Below are 27,404 nucleotides of genomic sequence, written 5' to 3'. Positions count from 1 at the left end.
AAAATACAGGGTATTTCTACAAGACTTGGATCCTGACAAGCTAGTTGGATTGTGAGGTTACACCTGACTGTGTCAGACCAGAGCACAGTGAGCCCATTTCTGTGCAGTCACCACCAGGCTCATCTCCACAACACCCGCCTTCTGCAAAGCACAGCACACCCCGTTTTCCACATCCCACACAAAATGTTAGAGATACAACAGCAATTCTTCCTCTCTGATAGTAATCTCCTTCCAGAAAACACCCTGATGGCATATTTAATAAAGGAAAAGCTTTCTTGGGAGTCCCTTCTGACACAGCAAGCTCCTTCTGCCGCTGCAGCGGTCACGGTGCCGCTGGTTCTGCCTCTGCTGTAGTGGGGTACATGTGAACCCCACCTCATGCACACTCCACTGGCACAGTGCAGGTGTCTGCACCGAGGCCTTAAAGGCAGGTCCCTGACTTCAAAGCTGTTTTAAGAGCTTGCAAACATCCATGGCTTTCAGTAACCACCTAAACTTTGAACCAATTCAAATTCAAAATAATTATTTCCCAACACATTTTCAGAAAGATCTACCATGCAGCAGAAGAGCAGCAAACTCACTACCCTGGTGCACTTTGCTCCAGCCTAAAACTTCCCTGGAAAGCACAGCCTGGTGATGCAACAAATCAAGTCTAATTATCAAACTGCTCTTGCAAGGTCATTAATCCTCCAGGCATGACCCATCAGGACCTGGGGTGCCAGGGTAGGGACCAGAGGGAGCCCTGGCTGCCCCATACAGGGGCACTGCCAGAGCCAGGATGGCCTGTCCTCAGAAACCCTGAGCCAGAGTCCTCTTGGGGCGCAGAAGGCAGAGAAGACCCCGCAGGCTGTCACCCAGTGTGACACCCAACCCGATCCCTCCTTTCCCACAGAGAGCCACATCTGCCTCTAGGACCTGCTGAGCCTCGGGCTGGGGTTCCCCACAGCAGGGTTACTTGTCCAGGGACACTGCTGGCAGTAAGGTACCATGTCACTGGTGTCAGCATTGCCCCTAACACCCGGATGGGTTCTGGGCTGTGATGGGGTGCACATGGCTGTGGGGACATGCGTGGTCCCGACCCCGTCAGCGTGGCAGGGCAGTGCAGCTGGGCGATGTTGGGCAGTGCTGAGTGCCCCGTCCTGCTCGCAGTGTGCTGGGGACCACACACCCACACTGCTGGGATGCAGTCCACAGCTCCTATGGGGGCCATCCTCTGCATGAGAGGCTGGAGGTTTGGGGAGAATCACCAAACATCAGATCAGGTTCAGTGAAAGCAGAGATACGGGAGGATTTTGTACAGACAGAGTATCCCAGTTCCTGCTGTCACTGACAAACGCCGGAGCGCACACAGAGCTCAGCGTCACTGCTTGAGGTCATCCCCCTGCGGCAGCACAAACCAGCACAAACACTCACCCCCAGCAGGCCCGTGTGTGCCACTCACTGCCTGTCCCCGGCACTGACCCCACGCCAGCCGGGGCAACCTGCCCAGCTCCACACGGAGCTCCTGTGCTGCTGGGTCAGGTATCCCCGCCCGGCCCTCGCGCCCCCGAGGGTCACACACCCGCATGGGCAGCTGTCAGAAACGCAGCTGCTCTGGGAAAGTCTCACACCGAGCTGCGCCAGCCCGCTGGGTCTGTTTATTTATGCTATTTTTATAGCACTGCGGTAGCACAACCCGACACCCCGAGCACTGGCTGCACCGCTCCGCGCGTGGTTCTACACGAACCGCTGCTCAAAGCACAACGGGAAAGCTTCTTGGTTCCCATCAATCCACCAACACCACACCATGAAAGCATCTCCATAGAAGTCCACAGGATGAGAGTTGAGAGCAGGAATGTGCTGCTCACTGTATGCAGAGACATCATTGGAATAACCCCTGGCTCTCCCTGGGGCCCCTGGAATAAACCCTTGGCTCTCCCCCAGGTCCCAGTGCCGACCCCATCACTACAGGCAGAGCCACACTCCCTGCTGGCACAGCTCAAGGAGGTGCATGGAGCTCGGAGCAGTGTGGACACCACTGGGTGCTGATCATCTTGACCACGCTGATGCAACAACCTTTCCATTTAAATTTGTTAAATTTCTTAAATTGACGCTCAGGATGTCCTAGAGCCAAATTAATTATCCAATTAAAAACTGTTGCTTAGCAACAGGGCTTGAGATGCAGGAGAGCAAAGAGGGATGCCCACGATGGCACCAGGAGCTTCCTCTGCCTGCAACAGAGCCAAATCCCCACTATTTAACAGTTATTAACGACTGATGTAATTTACAGTCACTTCAAACACTTTAAGTGTTCTGACTGTGCCGTGGTACCAACTGGTCACCGCCGGAGCCGAGGCCGCTCTGCCAGTGTTCCCTCAGCCACGGGCTCTGCCTGTAGCCGACTCACACAGCCTGAGCCACAGCCAGAGAACCATCAGCCAAGGCTCAACAGCGCAGCTGCAACACATGGAATACTTCTGATCCAAAACAAGCACGCAAACACCTCCCTCTGTTAGGGAGCACGAATTCCTCCCGACCCAGCGCGTTAGACCCCAAGCAGGAGGATGGCTGGGATGGCTCTGACGTACCATCGAGTATTGCCTGTAAATGGTAAAACTATTTATCCTGATGCCCATGTGTTTTACAGGAAAACATTTAACTCCCCGTAAGCTATGGCTTCCTTTTTAAAAATAAACTGTTTGCAGGCACTTTGTATCATGGCTGGTTTGCCAAGCACATATTCAGAGAAACTTTCTTAGTATTAAACAAAAAAAAGTTACAGGACCTATTTTACTGCCTTGAAGCACACAGATTGCAGTCCCTAAGCCAGACTGGTCCAGAGGAAGGGCAGCAAGTGCTGAGGCCCCACACAAGGTCGAGGCACAGCCTGTTTGGAGACCCAGCCCAACACCCACCGATGGAGGGTCACTGCAGCCCAGCTCTGCCACCACCCTGGTGCACAGCCAGCCACCCTGGTGCTGTGGCACTGTGGCACTGTGGGTTCCTCTCCCACACATAATCAGCTCCCAGTTCATGGGCAAACCCAGTGCTGCAAGCAGTGCTTGCTGAGAATCCACTCTCAGACTGCCCACCTGTGCCTGCCGGGCCCTGTGGCACCCCCAGCTCACAGCCCAACAGCCTGCCAAGGAGCTGCTGTGGGCTTGGATACTCCCAGAAAACTTCCAGGTGCAAGGAGAAGGCCTGCTGGTGGCAAACACCAGGGGAAGGAGGTGAGGGCACCCCCCCCCGTAGCCCCCTCAGCCCCCTCCAGGGCTGAGCTGTGCACAGGAACACCAACAGCAGCACACAGTGTTCGCTTTTCTAAGTGAATCTTTTCATATCAAAACACACCAAAGTGACCACTTAATGACATCTCTGCGTGTGATTATTGTACAGAAAAGCCTCAACCCCTCTAATTGATCATTTGGCTCACACAGCTAATGGCACTCCTATGGGAGCTGTCCTATTGCCATGAAATCCAACAGGATTTAGAAAAAAAGAAAAAAGCAAACAGAGCGAGTAGACTGCCAGCCCAAAACCAGAAAGAAAGACTCCAGCACAGCAGCAAAACCCTTCCCACTGCTCCTGCAGCATGTGGGTCCCTCCTCCTCTGAGGCAGCACAGAATGATCCACAGCACCAGCCCAGGGGGACAGAGATGTGGAGGGGACAGGGATGGGAATGGGGATGTGGAGGGGGACATTCACACTGTGACACTTTGCTTTGCACCCACAGCAGTGTCACCAAGCGCCTGTCCTGCACAGGTCACTCTGCGACCCAGGGTAAGGTGGCTGCTGGGACTCCCCCAAACCACCTGAATCTTCATTTCCTAACAGCCATTGGCAAATGCAACAGGAGCTTATGGAAATACAAATATTTGTTTATGTCCATTTCAATTTATATACACTTTTATTCATATTTATAAAAGTTTAAAAGTTATAATAAAATATTTAATACAATTTGGGACTGATCATGGTATTATTACAAATATTTGCATATCCACACGTCTGTATACACACTTGGTATGTATCAATCCATCAGTAGTTATACTGACACTCCCAGGACACACAAACTCAGCAGACTGCACTAGACCAACACCAGACTTCCTCCCAGGTAACATCCCCACCTGCCTTCAGCCAGGACGAGGGAATTATGTTTTTCCAGGGTGGAACAGGAAAAGCAGACCCCCCACAAAGGGAGTATGTACCCCTGAGGGGCAGCACGTGGGTCATACTGGCATTACGAACTTCAGCTGCTCCCTGAACTCCAGTGCCACCAAATCCTTTTAGAGCAATCCCTGGTAATCCGTATGATCCTTACTCAAGCGTGCAGTAACTCCCATTTTAAGAGAAGAAGGATGAAGTAAAACACAGGGAGATTTGCCCTGTGTCCCGGAGCAGTGCTGAGCAGAGCAGCCGGAGCAGCACGAGCCGAGCAGGGACCAGGATCACAGCGACCCTCACTGCTGCTCACAGCTGCATCCCTGCCAGTGACTCCAGCTGGAACAGCCCCTCTGCCTCCCGCCACCGCTCTCAGGCTCTCAGCAGTTCCGAGGGGTGACTGGAATGAGCAGTGAGCTGAGGGTCCATCAGGTCCCACTGCAACTGTTTAATGGGTGAGCTGAAGCATAATAAATATTGAATAATATTTTCAGGCTTATAATTTGTTTCAGTGTATTTGGTGGTATGAGAGAAAACGAGCACACTGTCAAATGCTGCATCCAAACTGGGGGAGCAAACAAAAAGCCCTTGTTCAGTAGAGCTGCTAGAACAGGTCAATGCTATTTATGGCATATTTAAAAAGGGAATCCCATATAAAGGAGGGCACCGTGTGTGTTATCATGCACTTTCTACACAGTTCATGCAGTTTAAAATTGTTTTGGAACCTGCCCTGGCTGGCTGCGGGGCCGTTCCCACCATGCCCATCACTGCCACCCAGGGCATGTGCTTCACTGCCCCACTGGCTCAAGCAGAGTCTTCTTAGTTATTTAACCTAGGTTCTAAGGTAGATATCTGCCTAGGTAAAATACCCCAGATGTAACTGTTTTCATTTGGTTTTGCAGCACACTGGCATTTTCAGTCTCTCCTGCCTGGTGCAGGGAGGTGGTGGCAGGCGACCTGTGCTGGGTCACTGGTGTCCTCACCCAAGCATGGATGCACATTAGTGCACCATTAGTGCTGCTATTCCTAAACTGAATCGCTGTAGTTTAAAAATAAAACCTTCCTTTTGTCATTTCAAGAGAGAAACTGCCACCTCCTGCTGCTGCCTCCTCAAACAGAGGGTAGCTGAGGCAGTGAGTGGGATCTGGCCACCGGTGGGACATGGGGTGGGACAGCCCTGCAGGAGTGATGCCACTCTGCTGCTCCAGTTATAAAGCTCTTCCCCAAATAGCACAGGCACAACAAAGAGCACTATACAGCACCTTCACAATACATTTTCCCTGGAACATACAGGACAGGCAAAGCAAACAAGCAGCATGAGATGGACAAGGTACCATCGCTGTGCCAATCCTTCTGCACAGAGCCCAGGACCGAGCCCGCCGGGGGCACCCACTGCCAGGGACCCCCAGCCCGGGCACCCCGAACGCTGCCTTTAGCTCCCAGTGACGCCCATGGCCACAGCATCCCCCACCTGCCCTCTCACACAGGGCACCTGGCCCTTCCGACAGGACCAGCATCCCCTGCCTGCAGCTGGATGGAACCAGGGACAGGTGACCCCTTCCAGACGTGCACAAGCACCTGAGGTAAGCTCCAGAGCAAGGGCCAGGAGGGAGAGCAGGAAAGAGGAGCGATCTCTGAAGTGATGCACTGTTACCCCCCCAGCACCCAGGGCTTTCACCGTGCATTTTTGCAGTGGTGGTGTTTCACTGCTCCTGAAACCTCCTGCCAGGGCACCCGCGCAGGGCTGGGTTTGACAACTGGCACGTTTGAATCTCGGCAGGTGTCTGATCCACCTCCCTCCCAATGAACACCTTGGCTGCAGAGGCTGAGGCCCCAGGTGAGGTGAGGACAGGGACTGCAATATGAGCCTCAGCAGGCGCTGCCAGTGCTGGCAGCCGCGGCTCTGGCTGAGGGCAGTGCTGAATAACACAGAAATACACGTCACGGCGATAAACTGCTCTCTGTGTCCAACAGCACACCCACAGCCTCCTCCAGCAGGCTGAAGGTCAGTGCCTGTCAGTATTTATATCTGGAGTTTTATGGGAGAGAGGCTGCTCTAAAAGCATTACTGAGAACTGCAGCCCCACACCCCAGACATTGGAAATCACTGCTGGAATCGTATCCTGAAAAACCAAATATCCATGTTTGGGGGTTTTATTGACGGGGTTTAAGAATTACACCTTTCTCTATTTTCTTGCTATTCTTTTCATTGTGTTTTCCCCTTGCTTTTAGCAAATACAGCATCCTGATATGCTGTTTTAAATACAATTAGAATACGTTTGTCAGGCATATATTTTACTGACTGAAACTATTCCTAAATTTGACTAAAAGTTACCTAACATCATTAGTGGGCAAAATAATTGCCAAAATATTATCTTATTCAAGTTAAATGATAAATTCTGACTGAAATATGGAAAGCTTATTAAACCTTATTTCAAAATAGGATTTCAGTTTACAACTGAGCACAGGTGAAAGAAAGCGCTCTGAGAGGGAAAGGACAGAACAGGAAATTTCATAGAATCACAGAATTAGAGACTAGTTTGAGCTGGAAGGGACCTAAAAGATCATTCAGTTCTACCCCTGCCATGGCCAGGGACACCTTCCACTATCCCAGGTTGCTCCAAGTCCTGTCCAACACAGCCTTGGACACTTCCAGGGATGGGGCAGCCACAGCTTCTCTGGGCAACCTGTGCCAGGGCCTCCCCACCCTCACATGGAAAAAATTTCTGCCTGAAGAAGAAATTTCTTCCTAAAGAAGAAATCTGCCAGGATCTGTACTTCTTACAGATAAATAAAACATTTCCCTGAAACCAAGGTCAGTCACTCAAATGGGAACTGTTATGGGAATCAATACCAAAGCCTGGAGAAATGATTTCAAATTCATCTCTGCTCTGACATGCCACCTTCCCTGGAATGTGGGAAGCAAACAGTGAATCTTCCCCAGGTGAACACCACGAGTGGGGCTCTGACCCACCTGTGCACAGGTACAAAAGGGGTTAGAGGCACTGTGGGAAGCAATGGCTGTTTTTTCCTGGAAAAGTGAACAGCTGCTTTCTCAGCACTAAAAACTTTACCCAAGAATTCACAAAGGATCACAAGCTTGAAGTAGCAGCATGAGAAAAGATCTCGACTCTCTTTCATCAGTGCCACACTAAAATCTCTGCCGAGCCACATGCCCTGCTGCTCCGTGTGGTTCTGGAAGAGCTGGCTGGCATCTGACAAAATAAACCTGGCGCCTTTGGCTTGGTGGAAAACCCACAGCCTGCAGGGCACGGCCCTCCCGTGAATCCCTGAAAGGAGCACGGAGAAGTGACCTGATTTTCAGGAATGCAAACAGCTCCTGGTCCCTGACCCCAGAGGTGCAGGAGACATTTTACATCACCATAAACTGCCGTAGATGGAAACATACTGCTTTGATCACATCCAAACCTTTCCACCTAATTATCACACAGCCCTGGCACTGCCACAATAACCCACAGCAGTGGCTGTGGAGGGGACAGGGACAGCTGTCAGGGGACTGGGACAGAGGCCTTGGGCATCAGAAAACCAAGAGCCTTTCACAGCAGCAGGGGAGCCCTGTGGGTGCCACCAAGGCACAGGGTGCCACAGCTGAGGACATGCTGCCTTTGGCAGCTGACAGCAAGTTCTGCCTCTGGCAACCAAAAATTCAACACTTCTGGCCCTTTCTGTACAGTTTGCTTACACGATCATTAAATTAAGGTCATTCAATCTACTCAGTAATAAAGAAAAGGAGAGACTGAAATAGCAGGCACAGGCCCACAGGACAGGCACTGCAGGAGGCAGGGTGCACACCACCCTGAGGGCACCGAGCCCCGGGGCACCTCAGTCTGATGTCACTGCACCACAAAACACTAAGCCTGCAGATTAATTTCCACGGGAGGTTCAGCTCTGAGGTACATGAGGATGTTGGGGTTGATGGACCACCAACATCCATCACGGAGGACAAAAGGTGGACATGGAGTCCCTCAGAGCAGCAGCATGGGGTGCCACGTGCAGCCCCGAGGTCCCACAGCACCAGCACGGGGTGACCCACAGCTGGAATCATGAAGGTTTGTGTTTATCTCACGGCTGCCACCACCGAAACAACAAACCCACAAACACACCTGAGTAAAGCAAGTGAACTGTCCCTGTCCAACAAGAACTTTAGAAACTAATAAAAGCTGAAAAAAAAAAGTCAGGAAATCTTTAAGAACGTCTAAGAAAAAATTCCACCTATTTTCCACAAGAGGGAACTCAGTGAAGCCAATGGCTTCTGCTTCTGACAGGACAGTGATTCCCTACAAACACCTTCACAATCAATGTCCAGCCCCTGTGCAGTCAGGGCAGCCCCCGGACCCGCGGGCAGGGACTGCCAGAGCCCACAGGAAGGCACCCGTGGTGGCAGGGACACACCCGTGACAAAGCAGGATTTAATGTGACTGTTCCTAACGGGAGCAGGAATCCCGAGGGAGCAGCTGGCCTGCACACCCCACTGGAGCAGAGAAGTGTCACTGTGTGATGACTTTATCGCTGTGGGGCCGGGGCTGGCAGGAGCTGCTGTGAGTGCTCCTGCTCTAATGAAGCAGTAATTAGTGAGCACCATGCACCAGCCCAGGGCAATGCCAGCTGCCCCAGGGTCAGCAGGAAACCCAGATCCACACACGTGTCACCCCTCCTGGGCTGCGAGCACACAGCTACAACCCTTCCCACAGCCTCACCTTACAGCACTGAACACAGGAGCCACGGCAACCAAACAAGGGATCCACAGCAACGAGACTGCATGACTTAGTCAGCAGCTCAGAGGAATTAATGACCCTGGCCACACACACCTACGAGTAAGGTCAACACTCGGGCCTCACGCCCAAAGGCACCCTCAGACCAGCAAGAGCCCCTGAAGCTGCTGCCACCCACTCCAGGGCACTGCCACGTGTCCCTGCCAGGCACCACCACATCCCACCACAGGGCACCCCAAAGTCCCACACATTTACTCTCTATTTCTATTGGCTGGCAATTAAATATTCCCGTTCTTTTGAATTTTTTCTTTTAAAGCTAATTCTGTCTGGTTTGAAGTGAAAATCAAAGAACAATCACTAAAGATAAAGACTAGGCTGACAGAAAGCTAGCCTTGCATCTTTCCTTAAATGTGCAAGACAGAACAAACCCAGCTCTTCTCCTTTTCCTCTCGACTGCGTCACGACTATCACGTAAGTAGAATCATTAGCTCGGGCCTTTTTTTCTGCACGTGCAGACACATGCAAACATACCACCTGAACTTCATATCCTACCAAAGGGGGAAATCCTTGTCCTCAGGTTAGACTATATGATTACTAGAAATCATATATAAGAGTAAGTTTTATGTAAAGGAATGGTAAATGCACTGCAAAAGGAAACGGGGAAAGGGCTCACTTGTATGCACACAACTCTCAGGGACACCTGATAAAGAAAAGTAAATAAGTTATGCATCTGCCACAGAGTTGTTCTTCTTGCTCATCTTGCTGGCTACTGGGTGTTGAAGCAAAGGTGTTTCAAGAGCAGAGGATCTGGTGGAATAGAGAGAGTACATACGAAATTTGTCGGCAAGCAAGTCCCGAGACAGGAGGGACATGCAATAAGTCATGTTTTTAAGAGACCTGGAGGCCAGCTCTCTCTGGTGGTGGAAAGACATGCTCATCAGAGAGGTGAGCAAAGCTTTGGAGAACCATCAAAATCAGTGCCATTCCCCAAAAAAGGGCAGGGGATAAAAGAGAAGATTTTGACAGGTAAGCCAGCAGTAGCACAGCGCTGCAGAGGGCTCTTCCTGGCCATGGAGAGAGTATGGCCAGTGCAGATGAGGTATCTGTGCAAGCAAAACAGACATAACACTGAATCTAAAACACAGGCTCTGGTACAAGCACTTATGGTACACCTAAAGCCTCTACAAGTGAATAGGGAGGAAGCCCCCAGAAATGAGGAGAGCTCTGTACACGGCCACTGCTCATCAGCATCACATACAGAGCCTGACAGGAGGGGTACTATGCCCTGGAATTCGGTCACTGACAGAATTCAGCACATGCAAATTAAAACAATTAAAATTAAGATTTGTTACAGTGGTACACTGCCATAAAAAAGTAAAACAAAAGAGAGCTGCTCTCCCTGGCAGAGTCAGCCCTGCTGTAGCCTAGGGGTGACGAGTGGTTTAATTCTACAGATGGAAACCTGTTTTCCATTCTGTGTCAGTTTTCACACCCAATCTTTGCTGGTTACTACTCATGTCCTACCAGCTCTGTCCCTGTTCACTTCCAGAGAATGTTTCCCACACAGTTTGTTGAAATGCCACGTAATTAATGGTTCCTGGGCACAAGCACCCCCTGAGCCAGCAGTGGCTCTGGCAGGACCTGCCTGTGTTGCTGTGGGACCCCCAGGCCTGGCACTGGGCAGCCCACTCCTCTGTGACACAGCAGCACTGCCCCTCCCAGGGCACTGACACCTCCCACACCCCACCGGTCCCATCCCACCTTCCCAAAAGCAAGGGAAGCACCTCAAGCTGTTCTAAATGCTCGGGATGTCCAAGTAAGCCCTCGGTGGCAGTGCAAAGCAAGGCCCTGAGTCAGCTCTGCATGGCCACCCCTAATACACAAAAATAACTTGTTTATTCCTCCTGAGGTGTTATTTTTACACCGGCAGTGCCGGGTAACCGTGGCCATTTGCTGTCACTGGTCCCAGCAAGGCACGTGGTGAGGGCTGGGTGCACGAGCCCTGCAAGGTGCTGGATCAGAGACGTCCCTGTCCTGCCCAGCTGTCCCATCTTGGTGCAGAGGGCTCAGTGTGGGGCTGGGAGAGGTTCTTGGACTCGGAGCGTGCACTCAGCCACTGCCCACCCTGCCAGCTATGCCCAGCACCTGAGGAGAGCCATCCTACACCTCCCCACAGCATCAGCCAGTGCCTCCAGGCTCCCAAACAGAGCTCCAGAGGGAAAACCTCCTCCCTTGATTTCTAATCATCTGGAGGAAAGCACTGCTTAATCAAAGCGTGCCTGCAGTTCCAATGAGGCAGAAACCACTCCTCCATGTGTACAAGCAGCATCTGTCAGCTCAGGACAGCTGAGGGCAACACTGCGATGCTGCCCTGGCTGCACCCACACCACTGCTCACACTGAGAACCAAATGCAGCTCTCCCTCCACAGACCCAACATGGTCCACAGTGCATTCCCAAAGTATTCAGTTAACACTCTTCCAGGGTTCACTACTCTTTATCCACCTGGCTTTGGTGGATACAAGTCCAACTAAGTGAATGCAAACATCCCTAAGGGCCAGGAATACCAAAATGTGGCTGGTGAGTTGTAAGTGGGAACATGATGGAGCAGGACAGAGGCAGAGGAAGCTGCTGGCAAGTAAATATTGCTCAACAGGACAGCAGGATTGGGGAAAAACTGACAGAGTGGAATAACAGGAAGTTTAGTCACTTCTGGACAAAAAAAGCGAAGCGTGTGAGTGGGGCGGAGGGAGCGGAGCGGCTGGAGTGCCGGGATGGGAAGGCAGGGCAGGCATGGGACATGCTGCTGTGGGCACTGGACCCACCAGAGGAGGAGGAGACTGTCCTGCCTGGGTGCCCCACTGCAGCAAACCCTTCACAAATACAGCAGGATCCTGCAGAGGCTCCTCCAGCTCCTGACTCGAGCTGATGACCCAGTTAACCCACATCTCCAGCTCCTCCTCCGCCTTTCTCAGCACAGAGCACCCAAACTGCTCAGCCTGGGGTGCAGAAATCACCAGGGGAGGCAAGGAGAGCTGAAATACAGCAGTCAGAATGTAAGGATGCAGCTAATTTTGAACAATCAGCATTCTCATTCAAAGCCACTGCAGGAGGTGGCAGTGTCTGTGGCAGTGTGTGAAGCACGGCCAGAACAGGCCCCAGGGGCAGACCATGGGCTGTCCCACCACAGCAACACCCTGCAGAACATTCTGCTGCTGATGGAACTAGCACGTTTCTGCTGGCTCTCAAGCCATACTGTATTCAGACCATAAAGGCACTTTGCAGAAGCCTCAGGAGTGGGGAGGAAAGTTGAAAGGGAGATCGGGTTTCCCTGATGGTGATCTTCCACACTGGAAAGTGCCCACTACCCTTGAAATACGGTCTGCCCCGATCACTGATGAGGAGTAACAGTGCTGGGTGTTAGCAAAGGCACTAGAAAAACACAAACCCAAGATTCTACTACATCATTCAGAGAGGAATACTTAGCAAGAGAAAAGACAAATTTAAAATAATTAGAGGCTAGATAAAGAAACTCACCAAACCATGGCAAACTGAAGGCAAGCTTGATTAACAAAGTTGTTTACTGCTTAGGCAAATGAGGGAAAAAAAGGATATAAATAACAAAGGGTTCAGCAGTAGAGAAATAAGAAAACTTTAAAAAGTTTATGGTTCAAAAATTCCTACAATGAAGGTCTGTCTATAAGCAATTCAGACTTCAGTGGCAAAAAAAGATACCAAAAAAGTTGATATATTTGATATCGGGAGGCAAAGGGAGAGTTAAAAGTCCTTAACAAAGAACAAATTAAAGCAAGCAAGTATAGGAAAGGGAAAGTGTCATGGGCAAACAAAGGCTGACAGATCAGGTTTGTTTTACCTTGCAAGTGTGTGCTGAGGCACAGTAAAAGCTTCCTAAGCAAATAAACACCCTTCCCGTCCCTGCAGGAACCGCAGGAGCAAACCCGGGACCCGGGGTATGGCTGGAGGCCCTGCTGGGGCGGCACGTGGGGCCTCACAGGGAGCACTGCTCCACTGTCAGCTCCGGGACACACCTGCAGTGTTTCCTTAAAAAAATCCAACCCAAAACAAACCCAACCCTGAGGTGCTGTAGCAGCTCCATGGCAAACCAAGGAGCGGAGACATCCCAGCTGGCAGGCAGGGAAGGACACAATGCCTCGCTGAAGCGAGCAGGCATGGGCACAGCAGGGATGCCAGGGCACAGCAGGGATGCCAGGGCTGCAAGGGGGCACACCGAGCACGAGCACTTGGCTTAATTTCTGATTTGGGGTGGCCCCTGGGCCTTGTCTGGCCCACGAGTAACAGCACAGCCCCGAGGCACGGGCTCAGCCCAGTGTCCAGCTCCGTGCCCTCAGGTCAGCTTCCACCCCCAGCACCACCACACCCATGACAGGATCCAGTAATCATTAATACCAGGACACAGAAGCACTGACCATTGCTGGAAGTGTTGACCTGTACTGGTGCTGAATTCCTTGCTCAGCTCTGTGCTGCACTCCTGAAGGGGGAAGGCAGGATGCTGGGCTCAACAGGCCCTGTATCACTCACAGGTTTTTTTTCTCATACAGCTCAGGAACAACTTCCTGCACTAAGTGCTTTCCAGGCCTCCTAACACTGATATTGCAGATCAATATTTCACAAGGAAAGCTGCCTGACAGGTGCGTTGCGCTCATTTAAGCGTTGCTAACAGGCAGTGCTGCTGCAATCACACACTCTGCACCTCTGCTACCTTCTGCCCCAGAGGCTTGGCCTCACTCACTTTCCACATGAAACAAAATGACAATAAAAGGACAGAACAAAAGATCCCCTGTAAGACAGCGTGCAAATAAAGACAGTATCTATCTGTACTGTCTGCACCAGCACAGTGCAAATATAGTTAAGGCTACAAGAAAACATCACTTGGTCTCAGGAGTTCTCTATCCCCTCTCCATTAAAGCCTCTGTATAGGCTTTATTTTTAAAAATGCAACTCTTTGTTAAGCAAATACACATAGAGAGCAGAGGCCAGTGTCTAGGGACAAGGACCCGGTGAGAGCCGGTGTGTGCTCAGAAACACAGCTGCAGGGTGAATATTCAGTGTCAAAGCCTTGAAAAGTTCAACCTTCTCAGTCACATACTGAGGAAAAAAAGCTCAGAAAAGCTTATGAAATATGTGACAATGACATTAGAGGAGCAGAAAGAACACATAAACAGCAGAAGCTGTTTTTCAGTGTCTGTAAGCCCTCACAGAGCACCTGGGCTCTGCAGGAACACAGAGGTGCAGATCCATCAGCCGTGAACAGAGTAGGTCAGTGCACATGGACTAGTGGGAAACCCAGGTGGCAGGATTTATTTTTCTAAAGCTAAATAATCACAAAACTTGCCAGAACACTGCTCTGCAGTCAGAACTCCCTTTGATTGTTTATTTTCACACGGGCATTGACGGCTGCCCTGTCCTGTCCCAAAGCCGAGCTGTGCAGACAGTGGCAGCTCCTCTGGAGGGAAGCTCAGCTCCCTGCTCCATCCTGGCAGCCACCCCACGGCCAGGCGGGGGGCCCATCCCACAAGGAAGGTACAAAAGCCCAAACCCAACAGTGAAAAGGAAAGGGGGGTAATATCTGTTTTACAGAAGCAATCTTTCTGTAGGAAGCAGCACTTTCAGGAAGAATTTCTTCCCAGAAAGGGTGGTCAGGCACCGGAAGGGTGGAGTGGTGGAGTCCCCATCTCCATCCCTGGAGGTGTCCAAGGAATGACTGGACGTGGCACTCAGTGCTCTGGTCTGGTTGACAAGGTGAGGATCAGTCACAGGTTGGACTCGATGGTCTTGGACACCTCGTCCAACCCTACTGACTCTGTGATTTCTGTCACTGGCAGTTTAAGCCTGTTGTAAGACATTTCAACACTACCCTGCTACCCTTCCCATCCAGGCTGAGGCGAAGGAAATGCCACCTCTGCAGATATTATCTGAGCGTGTGTGAGCTCAAACACACGCCCATGACCTGAAGACTCAAACGCTCTCGCTTGAAGTGTTCAGCCACATAGCTGGTGGGAAATGAAAAACTTTCCATGTGTGGGAGCCAACCGAGCTGATGAAACAAACAGGAACATTCAGAGGGAGGACTGGCGTGTCATGATCTCATTGCAGAAGCACTTTTTCCCCAGGTTCAGCATGTGTGAGGCAGAACCAAAGCCCCAGAGATGAGAGCATCAGCCTCAGGGCTGGGCTGCAAGGCTGCCTTACAGGTGCTTGCTCTTCAAAAACCCAAATTCTCTTTTAATATATTTCACACAGATCTACAAGAGGAAACAACTTATTTCTGAGTATTAAAAGGAAATAAAATCACTATTAAATTCCCCTCTTTCCCCTGACTTTTTTTTTTAATGTGAGACCAGACTGGCTCTAAACACAGTAAAACAGGAAAGCAGTACAATAGCAAATGAGAACTTTTCTACCCCACAACGTCCCTACAAAGAAACATGTTCAAGGTGAGAGCTTTGCTCACCACTATGGCCAAGCCCTCAGAGCCCCAGCAAGGGGTTTCAGGGGAGCTGGAGATGCACTGTTCCCAACAGCCAGTGCTGCTCTTCCACAGCACCACAGCCACTGGGAATGCCTGCCTTCCACAGCCCCATCACCACTGGGAATGCCTGCCTTCCACAGCCCCATCACCACTGGGAATGCCTGCCTTCCACAGCCCCATCACCACTGGGAATGCCTGCCTTCCACAGCTCCCAGGGCTCAGACAGCTTTTATACAACATTAAGGAGCAGAAGCTGAACTGAGTAATTTGTCAGGTGATCAAAACAGAATTTGAGCAGTCACTCAGTGAACAGAGAGAAAAGAATGTAACAGCTATGCATGGTGCTGGACAACTGACCTGTGGCTGTACTCCAGACAACAATAAAATCCAGAAATGCTTTCCAAATCTTAAATCTTAAATATGGGTGTATTTTTAGCAAAATTTATTTTCAATTTGTTAAGGCACAAAAGAATTTCTTAATTCACAAAAGGTCTTTGCAGTTGCTGAAGGTTCCTTCTTACGTACAAACCTAAAGTCAACACACAAAACACACAGCCTGAAAAACACCTGGAGGAGCCACCCAGCACCAGTGGCTGCAATTGCTGGAATAATGCACAGCAAGGGCAAGGATTCGAGAGACACGGGGCCTCCTGCACACCCCAAGCCCCCCAGAACAATAAGGCTCTGAAAGTTTACACCTCCTGACCATCACCTGCCTTCAGGGAACCTTGCACATGTCACTAATCTGGGCTGTTCATACACATACAGACACATATATACAGTACACAATGAGCATATACCCAGTCTATAGTGTGTACACGCACAGATGGACAGCCCAGAGTAAAACACTTAGTTCACAAGTATCACAAGTAACTTTAACCTTCCACTGTAGCTACTTTTTTATCAGTGTCTAACCACGCAGGTATCTAAAATCATCAGAAACCATAAATGTGGACAAACACTGTGTAAAAATATTTCACATTGTTACAGACATTAACAGTGTCTTCAGCCAGTGGCCTGAAACATGAAGAGGAGACCTCACTTTCCTCTCCCAATTTTCAGTGCCTGACTTAATGAAGCCAAATGCTAAAGGACTCAAACAAGGCAAAACTATTTGTGCTTTCCTCCATAGTAAAACAAAATAAACCCATCAACAAGTATTAGTTTTCAGACATATTTAATTACACCAGTAGCCACACTTGGAACTAGGTGCAAAAAACCTATTGCAAAGAGCTGGCAGAAACTGGGAACCAACACCTTTTCTCAAGGAGGAATCTGGGAGCCTGTCTGCACACTGCATCCCTGGGGCACTGCCTGAGCTCTGGGTTCTCCCATCTCCTGGGCTCTCCTTTTGCTTCCCCCAGCTCCCCTCTGCTCTGTTCAAACACAGCCCTCTCTTCTGTGCCATCTTCCACGTGGTCTAACAGCACCTGACCTCTTCAACCTCGTGCCTTTTGTCTCTTCTCTGTCTCTCCCTTTAATTTCTTTCTCTCTCCTGCCTTCTCTTCTAGTTAGAGACTTAATCACCTCCTTACACATTTTACTTTGGTGTGCTGAGGAACTCCTGTGGTCATCACCACCTCTTTCCCTCTGGCTGCCTTCTTTTCTCACTTTCCTCTGGTATCTCCATCTCTGTGCGCTCTGAATGTGCCCCTCACCCACGGGTACCTCCCCTGGACCTTTCTGCTACCTTTGGGTGCCTCTCCAGGACTTCTGGAAAAGGGTCCTTGCTTAGCCCATCAATCTCCTTCTATTTAACACACATGTGAGTTGACTTGTTGCTTATTTAACAATCGCATGCAGAAAAGTTAATTTCTCACCAACATTCACACATTTGCTATGCCTTTAGGTTATTTTCCCCAAAGAGTTCCCTGAGCTTCCTTGCAAACCTGTCTCCTCTCAGAGCCAACACTGCCCGTGTATTCCAGCCTTTGGCAGGTGAGAGCAGATATGACGCCGTGTGCTCACTGCTCTGCCTGCACGTCCATAAAAAGGTAACCATGAGTGTTTTCTGAACACAAAATGCAACATGCAAATAACCTGCTACAAGTAAGTTACTGGGGGAAAAGGAGTTTAAACACTTCTAAACACTTCTCCCAGCCATGTTTTAAATGACTGTCCAACCCTACACCGCCCTGACCTTTGCTGGTGCCATTAGGAAAGGGCAGTAGTTTTACTTTCATTGCAACAAAAAACTGAGCTGACTTTGAGGTCTGGAGACTCCTTTAACTCCTGCTCTAAAAAGTTTATAATCATTTCCAAAAAAGCCAGTTTTAACCAACACTGCATGGTGTTACTGTTCTAAAAATCCCTTACTTCCTCCTGTTCAGTCCAGCTACAGAAAAGACCAAACTGCCCGGTCCTGGCTGCAGTGAGCTCACACTTTGCTGCAGGTCTATTTTGCCAGCTGCAGCTCCACACACAGTCACTTCTGTGCAACAAATGCCTGGCTTGGTGAGGGGTTCCCCTGACCAACCAACCCCACCACAAACCCCCCAGCATCACCAGGAAATATTTAAATCACTAATGGGTTTTTTTTTTCAATGAAAAAATTCCTTGTGCTCCACTGTCAACAAGAACTTTGCATTGTAAGGTACTTTACTTGGAATTAAAGCTGCCACATATATCCATCATCCATCCATCCATCACCCACACATTCCCTTGTGCAAGGGAAGCATCTCCCTGTGCTCCACAGACACGAGGTGCAGCTGCAGTGTTCAGGCAACAACTAGAGTAAGTAACAAGGTAAGGGATACAAGGAACTGACTCTTCTCTTTCCTCTGAGGTGTGTCTAGTGAGTGTGAACTCTTTAACCCTTCAGTGTGCCCAGTCAGGGGCTCTTCCAGCTGACCTGCATTCATATTTGGTTACAGTCACTGCAGACACCCCAGCTATCTCCTGACTCAGCTCACAGCAGGGAAGATTTTATTTTACCAGGGCACGGACAAGCAAGAGGATGTCGATGCAGATGATCTTCTGAACACACCCTACCACCAGAAAGTTGAATTCCAGGCACAATTTCCCATCTACAGCTGGCTCTAAACCCCGATTCCACTGTAAGAAATGGGAAGGGACAGCAGAGCCAGCAGCCCATCCCACTCCAGCTCTCCCTGTCTGCAGTGGCACAGTGTGCTCTGAGCTGCTGCACAGACGGCCCAATTCTGCTCAAAGACACCGACCAGCTGGACACTTTTCTCCCTCCTAGCATTTGCTTCAGCAATGTTTATAAGGAGTCCCAAGGCCCCAGAAAACATTTCATTCTGCCTGTTCTTTTCAAAAGACTTCAGTTAAATGTGCACACTCCTGTTCCGATATGACAGAACAAATGAAGAAAAACGGAGTTCCTGACACTGCTGTGCTGGCTCCTGCACACCTAAAAACCTGCCAGGCTCCTGAGGAATGAAAACCTCTCCCTGGGCTAGCCAAGGCTGGAAAGATGCTCTCAAACAAAAAATGTGCAACCTCCCCCTTGCCCAGTATCAAAGACCAGCACTGAAACTGCACAGGGTTTTAGACTGAATCCTGTCAGGATAAGGAAATTCCCTTCTGCCATGATCAGTCTGTGCTCCCAGAGTGTGACCACTGTCACACACTCGCCCTGGGACTCTGCCTGCTCGCTTGCACGCTTCCACACATGGTTATTCCACAGGTTCCTCTCCAGCACACATAAATCAATCTTACCCCAGTGATGTTTACGACCAGCTTGTGTTTCTGCTTTCAACATTGAGAATGTTTTTAAAACACCTAGAGAAGGGACAGGGAAAGGGAAAACAACACTGGAAAAGCTGGATATTGAAGGAGCATTAACACTGCTAGGGGCTCAAATGCCACAGGGTTCATGATGTTCCCAAATTTCAGCAGGTGGGTACTTCCCTTGGACAGCAACTCCATCCACGGCCAGGAGACAGAAACAACTTAATAGGAGCAGAAAACAATGAGCTTTACTCCTGTGAAGTGGTGGTTACCAACTACACCTGCAGCTACCTGGGGTTTGCTGGCTGCTCCTGGACTGTGGGGGGTTTCACTGTGTCCCCAAACAAATGACCTGCTCCCAGGGGATACCACTGACCCCATGACCTGCCCCAGCCACAAACTGCCACATTCCACCTTGGGTTCAACGGAGTGTTTGCTCCTCCTGGTCCCACAGGAATGTCCCCCAACAGAGGTGGCCTCAGAGCCACCCACCTTTCCCAGCCTCCCAGCCCCCACTCTATGCCAGCTGCTTCCTGCTCCCTTGGGCACACATGGACATGTGCCCTCCCCTGCAGCCAGCACAGCAGGAGCAGCAGTGTGCACATACATGAAGGACAATTGCCACACTCTGCCATTCCTCTTTTTCAAATTTAAATCTCCATCTCACAACTATTTATGTCTCTATTTAAGCCTGGAATTATCCCACGCAAATTCACTGAAATCACACCAGCAAAAAGTAATGAGCTTTCTTTGCTCCCCAAACTGCTCCTCTCCTCAAGCAGCACTGTCTCTCTTTTTGCTAACTCTGTAGTATTTCGCCAAGTTAGGAATGGTCCAGAGAACTCTGGAGTCGAAGAGTGTCTTTCCAGGAACTTGACGGGACTTGAAATGCTCTGAGACGAAGCTGGATCCAAACCCACCTCCCCAGCCGGCCCCAGCCCCTGTCCTGCTGCAGCAAACTCAGCACTATGGGCACCCTCCCATGGAGCAGCACCAACACACCCACCATCCCACTGCTGGGCAGCCAGAGGACTTCGCAGGGTCTCCAAGGATTTGGGAAGTTTATGCAGTGAGTGTGGTATAACAAAAATGCGGTCTGGGGAAGCAGCTTGCCAGTGCCAGGGTGAAGTCCCCCAGCATCACTATGCTGGATTTATTCCTCTTCTTTAAAAAACCACTTCATCAGATGTATTTTCCTCTATTTGATCAAAACGTTGCACTTGCTTTCAACTACCTCAACACATGCTCTGCATCAGTTAAATCCTCAGATGTTCCCTAATGAAGAGGATAAGTCATAAGTATCTCAATAAATTCAAACATGAACCCTAAGACAGTTTTCTTACTTGCATAATCCTGTATTTCAGGACCTGACAATTCACTGTTGACTTAAATCTCACTTCAACAGCAGTAATCCTCCTAGTGGCACCATGAAATGAGGGACAAGACAGAACTCTGGATCAGGATAAAAGCAGCTCTCCTTATTTCTGATTTGAGTGCTGCTGTGCAGCCCTGGATGGAGAAACAGGCTGGACCCCCAGCCCTCACATGAGTTCAGGCAGGGCCAGCGTGGAACAAAAGGAAGCACAAGCAAATAGAGAGGATTGAGGAGGTGCCTGTTACTGACCAGCCCCCAAATGATGCTGCTTCTCTCTCTTAACAGGCTTGTCTGGACCTGATTGAATTGGTAGGAGGGCTGAGGACTCACCTTGACTTTGGCCAGTGCCCTGGAGAAGAGGCTCCTTCTCAGGCATGGGCCATGCTTGGACACAGCAGCTGCTCCCGATGGGAAGCACAGACTCCCAAGCAACACCAGCGGCAGCAGTTCCTAAATGACATCCAGTTGGGCTAACGAGGCTCTGCCGTCCCAAGGAAGAAACACCAGCACAATTCCAAAGTCAAAAACCAGATGTGATCATTTGGTCTTCAATGTAATTTGTTGCTTCCAACAAATTTCAGAGAGCCTTGGCAACAAGGCGTCTGTACTTGGAAAAACAGAGACTTGGGGTCATCCTGGGAAGGAGAGAGGCCTCACAGGCTGCTCCTGACCACACAGTTAAGACTTGGGCAAATGACTGAATATTCTAGACATGAGGTTTCCTTATTTTATGCCCTTTTACATTTCCCTTGCAAACTAGTTCTGAATTTTACTGATTCTGACTATGCCCAGCAGAGTTCCAGACTGTAACAGAAGCCCATGCTGGTTTCTATTACATACAGCCTCTAAAAAATTAGTGCAAATGCTGCAGAGCAATGTTTTAATTTTTATTTAATTTCTTCCTGCCGAGGCAGAGCTGAAGCTGTAAAATGAGCCGTAACTCTTTTGTCCAAGGATCTGATAAGATTTCAAAACACCATTTATCTTCTCAGAGAGGGACACACGTGCTTTGGATTGTTTGGTTTGTTAATGGACTATTTACCACTCAGCCTAACAATTGCCCCATTTTCCCTACGTATTTGCCACTTTCCCTTCGCTTCCTCTTCTGGAGCTCAGCCTGTTGGCAAACACACAGGCTGGAGAGGAGAAAAATGGCAAATCAGACCTTAGGAATTTGAACACTGTTTATGTTTTCATTTTTTGCCAAGGGTTACTGCTTTACGAGCTTCCTTGGAATCAGCCATGTGTCCATCTGCCTCCCAGCCCGAGCTCAGCTCACCTCTGCGCCCGAACCCTGCCCCTGCCTCACGCTCCACATACCACACAGGTAAAACTCACCTACAGTCACCTGCTCAAGTGTTCCGGGTTTTTCCTTCTGCCTTAATTAAAGAAGAATCAGAGCCATGATCTGCCATGTTCACATTACTAGTCAGATACACTTACTGGGATTTTCTTTTCTTCATTTTAAAAGAAATAAGGTTTTTATTCTACACCCTTACGTAAGTGTCACGCAAAGAGGAACAGCAAGTCAAAAAATTAACAGTTTTTGAAGCAGTGATGAAGTAGAGAGACTTGAACAATTAACAATTACATCTCTGAGGCGGAAGAAATAAGGTGCTCACCAATTTTAACAATAATTCATTTATATATTTTTAAGGCTTCTTGGTAAAAGGTGGTAGCCACTTCTACAGAATTCAGGAGTTTCATTTTTAAAAAATAAATATGTCTTCACTGGAAGATAAAATACTATCATAACAAGTACTGGTGGATCTTAGACACAAAGCACCACAGCTTCAAGCTCAGACATCATCAGTGAAGAGACTTGCACTCCTAGTTTCCAGAAGCAGAGAAATGTGTAAGTTCAAGACTTTTCAGCTGTTGAAGGGAAAGTAGGAAAAAGCTTTTACACTTCACTGGGACACCCAGCTTAAGTATGAAGGAGCTGCCTTAGCCAGAGAGTAACTCGAGAGAGCAAAAATTGATTTGGAAGCTGCAGAGTCTGTGGTGAATGTTCACTCCAAAGGGAGGTGTGTGACTCCATTCACCATGTCCACTGAAAAGCCAGCAGGTTTTGGGCCACAACAACTCCCACGCCGCAGAAAGCCCAGGTGGAGCCATGCTGAGCCCTCCTGTGTCACACTCCCCGTGTCACACTCCCCGTGTCACACTCCCCGTGTCACACTCCCCGTGTCACACTCCCTGTGTCACACTCCCCCAGCACAGGGCAGCAGAGCAGGGCAGCCCCACACTGGGGTGTCCTCTGCATCTGCAGCCTCCCACAAGATTTGCATTTGACATCTCTCTCCCCATTGTTCAGACATCTTTATCTCAGCTTTCAGGAAACGCAGATGACTCATCTATCGGAACATCTGACGAGGCTAACGTAATTTCAAAATGAGCTCTCCTTAGGCTTATTTTTCCAAGCAAAAAAAAAATAAAAATGAAGAAAATGTTTCAAAATTACACTAAAAATCAAATTTCTGTTGCAAACCAGCTTCCTGATTTAGGAACTCGAGTGCTTATTTTTGCTGTAGACAGTCTAATAGGCTTTTAGGCATCCAAATTTAGGGAAAAAATCCTACGGCATTTAAACAAGGCAGAGTCAGAGCTGGAGCTGACTCAGCCGCTCCAGCGCACAATTTGAATACACTACATAATCATTCTTGGTTTAAAATTATCCTCCTAATATCTAAGGGCCAGATTACCCCACACAAGTTCATCTTGATTTGTGCACTCCCCTAGGCCAGCCTTGCAGGTTTCATCAGCACTAATTAGGCAGCAGGACAACATCCCGCTGGGGCTGTCCCGGCCCTGACCTCCTCCTGCAGCACCTCGGAGGCTCCAGCCACAGGCCTGGCTGCCTCCTCCTCCCCACACTCCCCATTAACACACACCAGCAGCTGCTTGTTCCCCCTCACAAGTAAGAAGGAGCTGCCAGGTATGCCAGCAGGATGTGTTGTTCCCCAACAAGTGACAGTGTCCAGAGCCCAAGGCTGCAGTGCCACCGCTCCTCACACAGCGCGGGGCAGAACCCCGGGAGTCAACACCCCTCTCCCTGCTGAGCCCTACGCAGAGTCTGTGCATTCACTTCACAGGGAGGGGGAGAAATAATGAAAAAAGAAAAAGAAGTGCCTTACCCAAAACTAAAGTTCCACTTCTGGCAGCTATTTTTGCCTCCTCCAGGCAGGGCAGGGCACGGCAGTGGCGCTTGCCCGCGGTGGCTGCGTGCTCCACGCGCTCTGTCCCCTCCGTCCCCCGCTCTGTGCCCACAGAGGACATCTGGGCAGAGGCCAGAGGTGAAGGGCACTGCCACTGCACAGGGTCCCCTCCCAGTATCTGCTGTGTCTGTTTATGTTCTAAATATAGCAGAGCACAAGGGCCATCTCCAGCTCCAGAGAAGTCCTGCTCCAGGGGCTGCAGCTCTGCAGCGCTCACACCTGCCTGACGTCAGCTCTCACACAGCACACTCACACCAGATCTTGGGAGTGATACCAGTGACAGAACACAGCATCACAGACTGGTTTGGGCTGGAAGGGCCCTTAAAGGCCATCTCATTGCAGCCCCCTGCCAAGATGCATTCTTAGTTTGTGAAAAAAAAATTCAGTGGCTAAATATATGTTTACCTGCAAGAGTTAATGTAAGAATAGCTGTTTAACTAATACTAATATTATATACATTTAATAAGAAATCAAGTACTTTAACATTAATGTAAATTTTTCAGTGTACTGGTATTTTAGTAAAGAGTAGAGATATTACATATTGAGTTACTGAAAAATTAAAAATTATTTTTGAATGTCCTAATAAAAAATCTTTTTTTCTCTGTGCTAAACTACTGACTGACCTTACAGGGTCTAGATGGAGCCGGTACAGCATTTCCCTAAATTGTTTTTATAGAACATCTAAAGTTTGGGATATTGCAGACAAGGTAACACAGTCACTAGTGCTGTTCAGCTCAGCACACACCAAAACCGACCCAGAGCTGACACAAACCCAAAACTGAGCAATGGCTTCAGCAATGGGGACTGGGAATTCCCAGAAGGAAGATATTCCCTCTTCTGTTTACCCCAGGTATTCTTGTACATGATAGAGCTCCTTAACCCCCCAGCCCAGCCCAGGGCAGCCGCTGGCAGGCAGGGGTGCCAGGCCCATGCCAGGCCCACGCCAGCCCATCAGGAGCAGCTCCCCTGCCCCGCGCCCCGGCTGCGGCGAGGGATCGCCCGAGCCCCGGGAGCCTCTCCAGCACACAGCAGCTCTGCCACAGGCCAACCTTTCAGCAGGAGCACAAGTAAACAGCTCTGGTCAGCAGAGTATTTTTAAACAGCAGATTCTTTCGAGCTCCCAGCTTGGTCCCTGCACTGACTCCCCGGGGCAGCAGCAGGCTCCTCTCCTCCAGGATCTGCAGTAACGCTGTAAGCTAACTACGGTTATCACCCGCGGACCTTGCAGCGCTTGGCAAAGGTCATCGTTAGCTCCTGCATTAAAAAAGGAAGCAAAGAGCCCTGATGACGGCAGCAGAAGGGCCAGCCGTGCCACCGGGGCTGGGGAAGCCTGGCCAGCCTGGTTCATCCCCTCTCATACAGACACCAGCCCACACTGCTGCCCGGCTCCAGCACCGCCGGCCTCCCCAGCCAGCACTGACGGAGATCTTAAGGCACTTCCAACAACGCCAGAAGTCTGAGCAGGGGATGCTGGCATGCAACAAACCTGGGTGATGCGTCCTACGGCAAAGGAGATTCATGTCCAGTTCACTCTGGTGGCTGGTTTCCACCCTTTTGGCTGGATCCTCACCCTGAGCAGCGCAAGGCCAGCAGGGTCAGGCTGCTGTGGCTGGGAACCAGGGGACACTGCAGGTGCTGCTTCACCAGCAAACCCATCCTGGCGCTCTCAGTCCCTCACGCAGGGACAGGCTGGAGGCTCCAAGGCCAGGCCTGTGTTCTGGCAGCACTGAGGTGACACCGCGGGGCTGGGACTCCCCGCCAGCACTGGCTCCGCTCCTACCTCCCACACTTGTTTAATGCATAAAAACATCTTATTTCGACATTTTAAAATTAAAACCCCTGCATGCATTTTAATTACCGTAACTTTAAAACAAATTTCAACAACACAGAAACAAAATCGTTTCCATTTCTGCAAGTTAAATCACGGCTGGGGGTGATGGGGTGGGTATTTCAGGCCCAAGAGCACTGCAAAGCTTTACCCTCTACCCGATCCGAGACAAGACAAGCTCGGGATGTTGCAGGATTGACACAAACCCACTGTAACCCACTTCCTGCCGGCTGCGCCGGGGCCTGGCTGTGCACGACCTGCAGTAGCTGCTACAGCTACAACTCCCTCCCCAAGCACGTCTCTGCCAGCAGCCAGCTCCACACACTCACTCCACTTCCCAGGAGCTGGGCCCAGCAAGAGAAAATTACACTGGAGAAAAAACTGACAGACAGATCTCTGCTTCCTAACTTCTGATTTTTTCATGACTGTACCGAATTAATTCTGTACTGTTTGTGGGATGAGTATTTTACATAGTTTATTTAATTCATGAAAAACTAAGGGAAGGCAATGGGACCCACACATTTGACGCCCATCACTGGAACTACAGCTACAGTGAAACAACAGTCATACATTTACAGCACCTAGCTTGGATATGTCTCCTGCAAACCCTCTCTGCTCCTGCCCTGCTTGCACATCCAGAGGCACCTTGCCTTCTGCTAAGTGCTGTCCCTCCCTTAAGCAAGTGCATTTAGGAAAAAGATGGGATAACCACAGCAGTGCCAACCACAGAAAGGCAAGCAGGGTGCTCACAGACACCCAAATAACCCAGGGAGGAAAACACTCTTCTAAGGTTCACCATCAGCTGTCCAGAGACACCAACGACCCGCTGGTAGTTACGAGATGGAAACAAATCCTCATATTGCTTACGTGGTTTGTGCTATTAAAAACAAAGAATCCTTACAGTGACTTTGCTGTTTCTACGTGAAGTGCCCTTTATTCCAGGTACAGGCAGGGAATAATTTGGAGGCAAAAAATGAGACCCTGTAGCCATACCAGAGGATTTCAGCCCTGCCAGGCGTATTTTCCCTTCATTCCCTCTATCCTTCCCCTGAGGAAAACAGCAAAACAAACCGACAGGCATCAATAAAATAAAAGCAGCAGAACACCCCACTGCTGGCAGCCAGCACGCGCTCCCGTTCGGCTGCAGGGCTCCTCTGGCTACAACTGCTTCTTTCATTAACTACATATCCTTGAAAATAATGTAACATTTACTCACTTTCAATGAGTCAAAGCAGGCGATTACACGTCCGTTCTCAACTTGGCAGCTTTTCGATGGGTGTGCAAATTTACATTCCGTGTCTGGTCTCGAGCAAGTCCCCCTTTGGAACTCCCTACACACTTCCAGCGTTAGCCATTTTGTGTCCCGGATCGGCGTGACACTAACAGCCATCTTTAGATTTTACAGGTAGTTAAAATTTCCAATAAAAACGAGGAGCTGAACTGATAAACTGGAAATGACGAAAGTGCCACCTCCAGAACACAGTTTTCCCCCGCTCCCTATGTTAAAATAAGTACGTGTAAAACCGGGTGGCTGCAATCCCGAGGAGGAGCTGTGTCACCAGAGTTCGGGGAGCGAGCCCGCTCGTGGGCCGGGCAGGCCGGGACTGCCAGCCAGGTGCGCCTCCGGGAGCGTGGCCGGGACGAGCCCCGCGCTCAGCAGCCCATCCTGAGTGCGGGCGTGGGGCCGCGGCGGCTCTGGCAGCGCTTCCCGAGGGCTCCCGGGCCGGCGGCTGGCAGGTGCCTCCAGGCAGCGATGGCAGCGGGCTCTGCGGTGCGATCGGGATCGATTAGTTTGGCATAGACAGATGCAGCAGTTTAGAGCAACGACCGACACTGGCTTTGGGCTGGGGTTTTTCTCCTCCTCTCCGCGGCTGTCGGGCGGCAGAGCTCTGACCTTCGGGGCACACTTT

At 50.0% G+C, this 27,404-nt stretch overlaps 1 protein-coding gene across 8 annotated transcripts in view; it reads right to left on the bottom strand.

Moving 5' to 3' along the window:
• The window catches only part of MBNL1 (muscleblind like splicing regulator 1), a 55,967-nt gene extending 28,569 nt beyond the window's left edge, over nucleotides 1-27,398 (bottom strand). For 6 of the 8 annotated variants that reach the window (XM_008927792.3, XM_018079206.2, XM_018079209.2 and 3 more), the window contains exon 1: nucleotides 26,711-27,398. In XM_008927792.3, coding sequence (XP_008926040.1) covers nucleotides 26,711-26,884 — 174 coding nt within the window. In that variant the 5' untranslated portion in view covers nucleotides 26,885-27,398. The remainder of the gene's footprint in view (nucleotides 1-26,710) is intronic. The other 2 variants (XM_018079208.2, XM_018079210.1) reach the window with 1 other exon arrangement.
• Nucleotides 27,399-27,404: the final 6 nt, after the last annotated feature.

This window comes from Manacus vitellinus, unplaced genomic scaffold, assembly GCF_001715985.3.
Source record: "Manacus vitellinus isolate BGI_N305 unplaced genomic scaffold, ASM171598v3 scaffold_45_pilon, whole genome shotgun sequence".
NCBI lineage: Eukaryota > Metazoa > Chordata > Aves > Passeriformes > Pipridae > Manacus > Manacus vitellinus.
This window is presented reverse-complemented; position numbering and strand designations above follow the sequence as displayed.